The sequence below is a fragment of the Heteronotia binoei genome, chromosome 5, assembly GCF_032191835.1.
Source record: "Heteronotia binoei isolate CCM8104 ecotype False Entrance Well chromosome 5, APGP_CSIRO_Hbin_v1, whole genome shotgun sequence".
Taxonomy (NCBI): domain Eukaryota; kingdom Metazoa; phylum Chordata; class Lepidosauria; order Squamata; family Gekkonidae; genus Heteronotia; species Heteronotia binoei.
Window position 1 is genome coordinate 8,661,120 of NC_083227.1, and position 10,251 is coordinate 8,671,370.

The following is a 10,251-nucleotide window of genomic DNA, read 5'->3' on the forward strand; positions in this document are numbered from 1 at the left end:
CTCTACTTGGACATAGAATTGGTACTGTATATTGGACAGACTGATTTGATGTGTATGACCCATTGGCTTGCCTGAGACTGCTTTCTACGTGTTAACCCTGAATACAACTGTTTACTTGGCTGTTTTGGAGTTTTGTTTCTTACCACAGTGTTCTGGACCTACTCATACAGGGGCACCTTCCTACGCACACAAAACTCTGTCAAAAATCATCCCGTAAAAAGTCTGTAAAGAAAACATCATGATCTGACATCATCCAAAGGGTTGGTAACAACTTGATGCTTGAACCTTTACTTATATCACAGCCCTTTAAGGCAGCTTTGATGCCACTGAAGACTGCTACTCCACGTGAATCTCTTTCCACATGCTTGAGCATTCATAAGGCTTCTCCCCTGTGTGGATTCTCTTATGCCACTGAAGACTGCCACTCCATATGAATCTCTTCCACACTCTGAATATTCAAAAAGCTTTTACCCTGTGTGGGTTCTCTGATGCCATTGAACACTACCACTCCACATGAATCTCTTTCCACACTCTGAGCATTTATAAGGCTTCTCCCCTGTGTGGATTCTTTGATGCCATTGAACTGCCACTCCACATGAATCTCTTTACACACTCTGAGCATTCATAAGCCTTCTCCCCGTGTAAGTTCTCCTATGCTTTTGAAGATGGCCACTCGTATTGAATCTATTTCCACACTCTGAGCATTCAAAAGGCTTCTCCAGAGTGTGGGTTCTCTGATGCTTTTGAAGATGGCCACTCGTACTGAATCTATTTCCACACTCTGAGCAATCAAAAGGCTTTTCTCCTGTGTGGGTTCTCTGATGACTTTGAAGACTACCACGCTGACTGAATCTCTTTCCACACTCTGAGTATTCAAAAGGCTTCTCCCCCGTGTGAGATCTTTGATGATACCGAAGATGGCCACTTGTATGGAATCTCTTTCCACACTCTGAGCATTGAAAAGGCTTCTCCTTTGTGGGTTCTCTGATGCTTTTGAAGATCGCTGCTCATACTAAAACTCTTTCCACACTCCCAGCATTCAAAAGGCTTCTCCCCTGTGTGGGTTCTTTGATGCGTTTGAAGACTTCCACTCTGACTGAATCTCTTTCCACAATCTGAGCATTCAAAAGGCTTCTCCCCTGTGTGGGTTCTCTGATGCTTTTGAAGCTCGCCACTCGTACTGAATCTCTTTCCACACTCCGAGCATTCAAAAGGCTTCTCCCTTTTGTGGGTTATCTGATGTGTTTAAAGACTGGCACTCCACATGAATCTCTTTCCACACTGGGCATTCAAAAGGCTTCTCCCCTGTGTGTGTTCTCTGATGCTTTTGAAGATGGCCACTCGTACTAAATCTCTTTCCACACTCCAAACATTCAAAAGGCTTCTCCCCTGTGTGGGTTTTCTGATGATATTTAAGATTGCCACTCTGACTGAATCTCTTTCCACACACTGAGCATTCAAAGGGCTTCTCCCCTGTGTGGGTTTTATGATGCTTTTTAAGACTGCCACTCGTACTAAATCTCTTTCCACACTCCAAGCATTCAAAAGGCTTCTCCCCTGTGTGGGTTTTCTGATGATATTGAAGACTGCCACTCTCATTGAATCTCTTTCCACACACTGAGCATTCAAAAGGCTTCTCTCCTGTATGGGTTCTCTGATGCTTTTGAAGATTGCCACTCTGACTGAATCTCTTTCCACACACTGAGCATTTAAAAGGCTTCTCTCCTGTGTGGATTCTCTGATGCTCTTGAAGACTGCCACTCCACATGAATCTCTTTCCACACTCCAAGCATTCAAAAGGCTTCTCCCCTGTGTGGGTTTTCTGATGATACTGAAGACTGCCATGCTGACTGAATCTCTTTCCACACACTGAGCATTCAAAAGGCTTCTCTCCTGTGTGGATTCTCTGATGCTTTTGAAGACCGCCACTCCACATGAATTTCTTTCCACACTCTGAGCATTCAAAAGGCTTCTCTCCTGTGTGGATACTCTGATGCTTTTGAAGACTGCCATTCCACATAAATCCCTTTCCACACTCCAAGCATTCAAAAGGCTTCTCCCCTGTGTGGGTTCTCTGATGCTTTTGAAGATCGCCACTCGTACTGAATCTCTTTCCACACTCTGAGCATTGAAAAGGCTTCTCCCCTGTGTGGGTTCTCTGATGATACTGAAGATTGCCACTCGTACTGAATCTCTTTCCACACTCTGAGCATTGAAAAGGCTTCTCCCCTGTGTGAATTCTCTGATGCCTTTGAAGACTGCCACTCTTACTGAATCTCTTTCCACACTCTGAGCATTTAAAAGGCTTCTCCCCTGTATGGGTTCTCTGATGATACTGAAGACTGCCACTCGTACTGAATCTCTTTCCACACTCTGAGCATTGAAAAGGCTTCTCCCCTGTATGGGTTCTCTGATGATACTGAAGACTGCCACTCGTACTGAATCTCTTTCCACACTCTGAGCATTGAAAAGGCTTCTCCCCTGTGTGGGTTCTCTGATGATACTGAAGACTGCCACTCATAATAAATCTCTTTCCACACTCCAAGCATTCAAAAGGCTTCTCGCCTGTGTGGGTTCTCTGGTGCCTTTGAAGATTGCCACTCTGCCTGAATCTCTTTCCACACTCTGAGCATTCAAAAGGCTTCTCCCCTGTGTGAATTCTCTGATGCCTTTGAAGACTGCCACTCTTACTGAATCTCTTTCCACACTCTGAGCATTTAAAAGGCTTCTCCCCTGTATGGGTTCTCTGATGATACTGAAGACTGCCACTCATACTGAATCTCTTTCCACACTCTGAGCATTGAAAAGGCTTCTCCCCTGTGTGGGTTCTCTGATGATACTGAAGACTGCCACTCGTAATAAATCTCTTTCCACACTCCAAGCATTCAAAAGGCTTCTTGCCTGTGTGGATTCTCTGATGTTTTTGAAGAGCATAACTTGCACTAAATCTCTTTCCACACTCCCAGCATTCAAAAGGCTTCTCCCCTGTGTGGGTTCTCTGATGCGTTTCAAGATGGCCATTTCGATTGAATCTCTTTCCACACTCTGAGCATTCAAAAGGCTTCTCCCCTGTGTGGGTCTTCTGATGATATTGAAGACTGCCACTCCGACTGAATCTCTTTCCGCACACTGAGCATTCAAAAGGCTTCCCTTCTGCATGCGTTCTCTGGTGCTTTTGAAGACTGCCACTCGTACTAAATCTCTTTGCACACTCCAAGCATTCAAAAGGCTTCTCCCCTGTGTGGGTCTTCTTATGATATTGAAGACTGCCACTCCACATGAATCTCTTTCCACACACTGAGCATTCAAAAGGCTTCTCTCCTGTGTGGGTTCTCTGATGCTTTTGAAGACTGCCACTCGTACTAAATCTCTTTCCACATTCCAAGCATTCAAAAGGTTTCTCCTCTGCGTGAGTTTTCTGATGCTGCTTAATATTACTACTGAGACTGAATTTATGTCTTGTCTCTGAGTATTCAGATGTTCCCTGTTTCTTTATTCTTCGATGTGCAAGAAGCTGTGAACTGTTTCTGAAATACTTTCTGCACTGAATGGATTTGCTTGCTTTCATTTTTCTGTGCTTTGGAAAATGTATATTCCACTGTCTTCCATCATGCTTCTCAGCCATACAGCCACCTTTCTTTCTCTTCACTCTGATTGCATTCCTGACATTTTCGTTAAAGTTTTCATTTTTATCTTTATCCGGCATTTCCTGATGAAGTTTCTCACCCTCCTCATTCCTCTGATCATCCTCTGCTGGAATAAAGAGAGAGAAACTGTTAGCACTTGGAAAGGCTGGTAAGACCAAAAGGCATCTATGGGACTGCAGGAGGAAAGGACTGATGGCCCTTTGGCTTCATCCAGCTGGACTGATCTTAGCCACCCCTCCACCTTCCCCCAAGAATATCTGGTATTTAAGGATACCTCCCCCACCCGTGAAGAACTTCAGCTGAACTCTTGCCCAGAAGGAGCTTCTGAGCCTCCAGATTATGGCCTCCCTCCCTCCTTACCCACCGGCCTCTATGATTGTACCAGACCAAATGTGGCTCAGGAGGGAATCAGGAATCTCATATGGTTGCTTCTGGCCTGTTCTCTTGACATAAGAGTGAAGGTCACTCACTCTTTTTTTTTATTATTTTATTTTGCTTTTATTTAATCAACAGAAGATAAAAAAATTAATCACAGAAAAAAAACAACCTATTAGAGGTAGATTATGGTATGCCACCATTGTTGTCTTTAACCAAATAGCTTAATTAACTTTTTATCAGTAAACATTGACTAAATTCAAACCAATCAACCTTTTTCCAACCAAATATATAGTTTTTCCCATTTCTTTATAGCCTCACATTTTGACTTTCCTCTTATCAGATTTGACAAAACATCCATTTCAGCAATATTTAATATCTCACGAATTACGTCCTCTCGGAGTGGGACAGCCTTCTGTCTCCAAAGTTTAGCAAAAAGGATCCTGGCCGCTGTCAGGATGTAAACAGTGATGTGCTCATCTTCCCGCGGAATTTCGTTTCGAACGTGAGAAAGCAAAAATGTCTCTGGCTTCAGTTGAATATTCACCTTTAACAATTGTGTTAACAATCTATGTATCATAATCCAATATTTTTTAGTCATTTCACAATACCACCATAAATGAAAAAACGAACCTAAACATTGACCACACTTCCAGCATTTCGGGGAGTAGGAGGGGTTCATTTTGTTTAGTTGGACTGGTGTAATATACCACCGATGGAAAAGTTTAAAAAAATTCTCTCTAAGACTAGCTGGTTTAATTATACTATAGTTATTTTTCCATAAAAGAGTCCACTGTTCTAACGTAATGTTTTTCTCTAGGTTCTTCGCCCATTTAATCATTGCCGATTTGACCACCTCATCCTCCAGTTTCCTTTGTAAAACATAATTATATACTCTCTTGATCATTTTACGTGGACCTGATACCAAGATTTTATCAAAATCAAAATTATGTTTAGAAAAACCTGAGACCTTATCCCTATTATATTTTGTAGTAATTTGTACCATTACCCACCAATCCAGATTCAAGCCTAAAGCCTCCAGCTCCTCTTTCTTTCTCAAATTATCCTTGTCGTCAAGTAAATCTGAGTATCTGATCAACTTTGCCGGGCTCCACAGAGGAGGGTGGACCGAAGCCTCCTCAGGTGAAATCCATCTGGGGGTTTTTTCACCATAAATTTTGTTTTTAATCTTGATCCATCCTTCATAAAGGGATTTCCTGATCAGATGGTTTTTAAAAAATTTCCGGGGTTCCCCCGAATACCAAAGATTAGCGTGCCATCCAGTTTTTAGATCCGAGCCTTCTATAGCAAGGATACGTTTATCTTCTAACAATATCCAGTCTCTTAACCAAAGTGTTGTACAGGCTAGATGGTAGACTTCAAGATCAGGGAGTGCCAAGCCTCCATTTTGCTTTATATCGGTTAGGACCTTCCACCTAATCCTGGGTTTTTTCCCCTGCCAGATATATGATCTTATCTGTTGATTAATCTTAACGAAAAATGGCTTTCTAGCGGCAAAATTAACCATTTGTAATAGAAATAGAATCTTTGGGAGAACAGACATTTTAATGAGGGCGGCCCTCCCCATAAAGGATAGCCCTAAATTGTTCCATTTTTTCATCTGTTGATACGTTTCCTTTAAAAGCGGGATATAATTATTATCATAAATTGTACTACATCTATTGGAGAATGTAATACCTAAATATTTTATTTTTTTTTCCAATTTAAAATCCATCCTTCTCTCTATGTCTCGCGATTCTTGTGAAGTCATGTTTTTTGTCAAAATTTTTGATTTTTGTTTGTTCACCTTCAGACCTGCTACTTCACCATATTGATCTAATACAGGGGTCCTCAAACTTTTTAAATAGGGGGCCAGTTCACTGTCCCTCAGACTGTTGGAGGGCCGGACTGCCGTTACTGTACAAGGCCGCGGGCCGTCAGTTTTCCGTCTTCTGCATCTCTCTCCCTTCCCCACACCACACACCCCGGCCTGGGAACTCACCTCACCTCGGTATCACCTCACACTCTGTCTCCGCCGCCTCAGCCCAGTGCCGGAAGTGTGCGTTGCTAACGTGAGTTTAGGTCCAACGTCACTTCCGGTATGATTTTGCCATAACCCGGCGGGCCGCATAAACGTCCTCAGCGGGCCGCATCTGGCCCGCGGGCCGTAGTTTGAGGACCCCTGATCTAATACCTTTAATACCTCGTCCACAGATTCAGCCGGATCTTGTAAGATTAAGACCAAATCATCTGTGTAGGCCAGAATTTTGTACTCTTCTCCCTTTGTCTTCAGACCCCTTATTTTCGGGTTTCCTCTAATCACATTATTTAAAACTTCCAGCGATAGAATAAATAATAAGGGAGAAAGCGGGCAGCCCTGTCTTGTCCCCTTCTCGAGCATTATTTCTTTGGTTAATTCCCCATTAATGATTATCTTAGCTGCCTGTTTGTCATAGATTGCTTCAATATTACTAACATAATCCTTCCCAAAATCCATTTTCTTAATAACTCTAAACAGAAAGTTCCAATCTAAATTATCAAAAGCTTTTTCAGCGTCAATAAAAAGAAAGGCTGCTTGTTTATCCCGACTTAAATCAAAATATTCCATCGCATTTGCAAGTATCCGAATATTGGTCCGCATATATCTATTGGGTAGAAAACCTGATTGGTCTGGATGTATTACATTTAATAAAATCTTTTTCAATCTGTTAGCCAAGACTGATGCGTATAATTTGTAGTCCACGTTTAGTAGGGAAATTGGACGATAATACCTAATATCGTCCAGTTGCCCACCCGTTTTCGGAATCAACATAACATAACTACCTGCCCATGAATCAGGAAGCTTTGCAGAAGACCAAACCTCCTCTGTTAAACTTTTAAAATGATCTATAAGGATATCTTTAAGAGTGATGTAGTACTCGGGGGGTATGCCATCTGGACCTGCCGCCTTATTTTTCTTTAGGTTAGACCAAACTTCTTCTATTTCATACATAGCAATCGGTTCATTCAATATTTTTGACTTATCTTCTGTTAGTTTCATCTGAAGGTTGTTTACTAAATATTCCTCTTGTTTTTCCTTAGAGATCTCCCCCTTTCTATATAATTCAGTATAAAATTCTTTAATTATTACTTTTAGATCTTCAGTTCGTGTTTTGAGACTTCCCTCTTTATCTTTTAATGCCTTTATTGTCTTTTTTTCCCTTTCCTTCCTCACTTTATAAGCTAGCCATTTCCCAGCTTTATTAGCTTTTTCGAAATGATGCTGTTTAGAGTATAAAATTTTCCTGTCCATTTCCTCTAACATTAACAAATGAAGTTTATGTTGTAAGATTCTGATTTCATCCTTTATATCCTTTTGCAATGGGTTTACTCACTCTGAACCAACTCATTTGGAAAGGAAATATGGTCTTGGGAGCCTCTAGAACAGGGTTTCCCAAACTTTTTCCCGCTGTGGCCCGGTTATTTTTACACTTCTCCTTCGTGGCCCACTAAAATTTGGGGGTGGAGCCAGGAGACTTTGAGGGTGGAGGTGGGAGAAAGGAAATGATGTACAAACAAGACTAAAACTATTGCAATGTTTTGTTTACGAAAAGTAGGAGAATAGTGGGATTTTGCATTGCAATTTTTAAAATAAAACATCAATAAAAAAGCACAAGGATCACACAGCAGAAAACAAAATATATAATGGATTGGGACCCCCTGGCTCAATCTTTTTGGGACTTGGCAGGTTTGTAAGGAAGAGTCCTGTAGAGGTCCCCTGCAAATTTGGGGACTCTCCCTCAAACCCCCCCCCCTCCAGGTCGCTTCCAATATACCCTATTTTGACATTGATTTCAATGGCCATGGGATATAATGGGGCCGTATATTAGGAAATAGCTGCGCATCTACCATATATACGGCTATTCCGAGTACTGGTATTTGGAAATATACGGTATTCCGAATTTTCTGGCCCCGTATATTTCCAAAACTGATTTTTTTTACACACCCCTCGTCAGTATAATCCACTCAGTCCAACATTGGCTCTCCAGGGTCTCAGGCAGAGTCTTTCATTTCACCTCCTACCTGATCCTTTTCATTGGAGATGTTGGGGAGTGAACCTGGGACCTTTTGCATGCAAAGGAAATGCTCTGCCAGGGAGCTGCAGCCCCGCCCCAAGTGGTGGGAAGGGGGTCAAAATGATGCATCGCTATTCAATATTTGGATTCATTCCACCTCACAATGGCAGCAAGTTGCACCTTTGGTGCCCTTGAAAGATCCTTACCCAGAGAGGCCACGTTCCCATAGTTCTCCAGCATGACTTCACTGTACAGAGCTTTTTGTCCCGGATCCAGCAGGGCCCATTCTGCCTCCGTGAAAGAGACGGACACCTCCTCCAAGGAAAAGGGACCCTGGAAGAAAAAGAAGATTCCCTCCTCTTCAGAGATCTCACCCTGGAAGGGAGTCGTCTGGGAAGGTCCCAAGAGTAAGGCTTGGGATAGGTAAACGCAACAGCATTCATAGGATCTCTCTCATGGACCCCTTGTAGAAACTGAAGGAGCAAAAGCTCCCCTGAGAAAGGAGGAGGGACCCAGGCTGTGCTCACCCCCGGCTCATCTCTCCTACCTGGATTGGAAGTGCAGCAACTGTTCCCACACCTTGGAAAAGACAACGGCTCAACAGCATCTCTTCACTGCCTGTTCCTGAGACAAGGGAGGGAGAGAGGGTGTTTGCTTGTTTGTTTCCTGGTTCACACACACACTATTCTCAGGGTCGTGAAACCTTCCGGTATGTACACTCAACTCATTTTTAAAATACTTTTTACTACATTCTGGGAGAGACAGAAGAGAAGCACCAGGGACCTATGAATTATAATTATTATAAATACTGCCAATGTATTTGAGATGAATTTTTAAAGTTATGGGATAAATGGTCCTACAGGAGTTTGTCTGACCTTTTAGAGAAATCACAGTGTGTGGATATTGAGTGCCACCAATTAACTCTGTGTTGCCTATAGAAATATGCATTTCCCCCCCTGACCTGACCTCTCTACCCATCACATTCACAGGCTCCCCAGGCACAAGGAGTCCTTACCACAGGAGAGGGCATCTTGGGCCTGCTCCACCGCCTGCACCCTCTGCCCCTGCTCCAAGGAAGCTCCTTCTGCCTCAGGGATTGCTGCTTCCATCTCCAAAGGTGGTCCCTGCATCTGAAACAGCAGCAAGGGAGAGGGGTAAGAGATGGAATGGAAAAGAGACCAAGGAATGGATTCTGTCCCACTCCCACACTCTGCACACTCCTATCAGCAGTTCTGATGAGTTATTTGCAGGGGTCAGAAATTCTCTGGCAGAAGAGGCTCGACACAATTATCTGGCAAGGAAACTTTAAGATAAGGTGAGATATCATTGCTTGAATTAGACACACCTAGAGGGAATCCCCTCACCTGTTCTGCCTGCCTCTTCTCCTCTGCCTGGCTCAGGAGGAAACCTTCGGCCAGGGCCACCGCCTGGGAACTGGTCTCCGGCCCACATCCTCTGACCCAGCACTGCATTTCCTGGGGCAGGAGAGTCAGGAATTGCTCCAGGATCACCAGGTCCAGGATCTGCTTCTTGGTGTTCTTCTCCGGCTTCAGCCACTTGATGCAAAGTCCATGGAGCTGGCTGCAAACCTCTCGGGGCCCATCCGCCTCATGGTAGCAGAACTGCCGGAAACATTGGCAACATACTTCTGAGGTCAGGATGTTCTTAGCCAGGACCTCTGGCACAGCCCTTTCCCAGAATTCAACACCACTCCCAGCTGGGGTGGGATGTAGACTTTTGCTTGCTCTCTTGTCAGTTCCAGGTCCTTCTGAGTCCTGCTCTTCCATCTCCTGCCCCTTCTCTTGAGCCACCTCTGTCTCTGAAAAGTTCTCTTTATTCTGAAGGGAGGCTTCTCCTTGGGGGGACAGAGAGAGACAAACAGGAGTGTGTCAGAAGGAAGATACGTATATGCACACAAACACACAGACACATACATGCACCTATAAATACAACCTCCACTCCAAAAAAGAAGCAGGGAATGTACCACAAGTCCTTCATCCTTGAGAATTGTCATGATTTTCTCCCTGCCCCGTATTCCTGCTCACCCTGAAAGAAGGACCCTTTTCCACTGTCCAGACTATTTAGAATAAAGCCTATGCCAAGACCTTGGACACCTTTGCATGGCTACTAATTATCTCAGTGCTGCCCTGCTGGAGATGGAAGTGTGGGGGAGA

At 43.6% G+C, this 10,251-nt stretch overlaps 1 protein-coding gene across 1 annotated transcript; it reads right to left on the reverse strand.

Annotated features, from left to right (window-relative positions):
* Window positions 1-1,041: 1,041 nt before the first annotated feature.
* On the reverse strand, window positions 1,042-9,689 carry LOC132571638 (oocyte zinc finger protein XlCOF6-like; the record flags this gene model as incomplete). Its single annotated transcript, XM_060238436.1, has 5 exons — window positions 9,667-9,689; window positions 8,284-8,420; window positions 4,826-4,940; window positions 1,283-3,497; window positions 1,042-1,197 (listed from the first exon to the last, which is right to left on the reverse strand). Coding segments are annotated over exons 1-5 (2,646 nt in total), but the record flags the coding sequence as incomplete, so codon positions are not given.
* Between the last annotated feature and the right edge of the window lie 562 nt (window positions 9,690-10,251).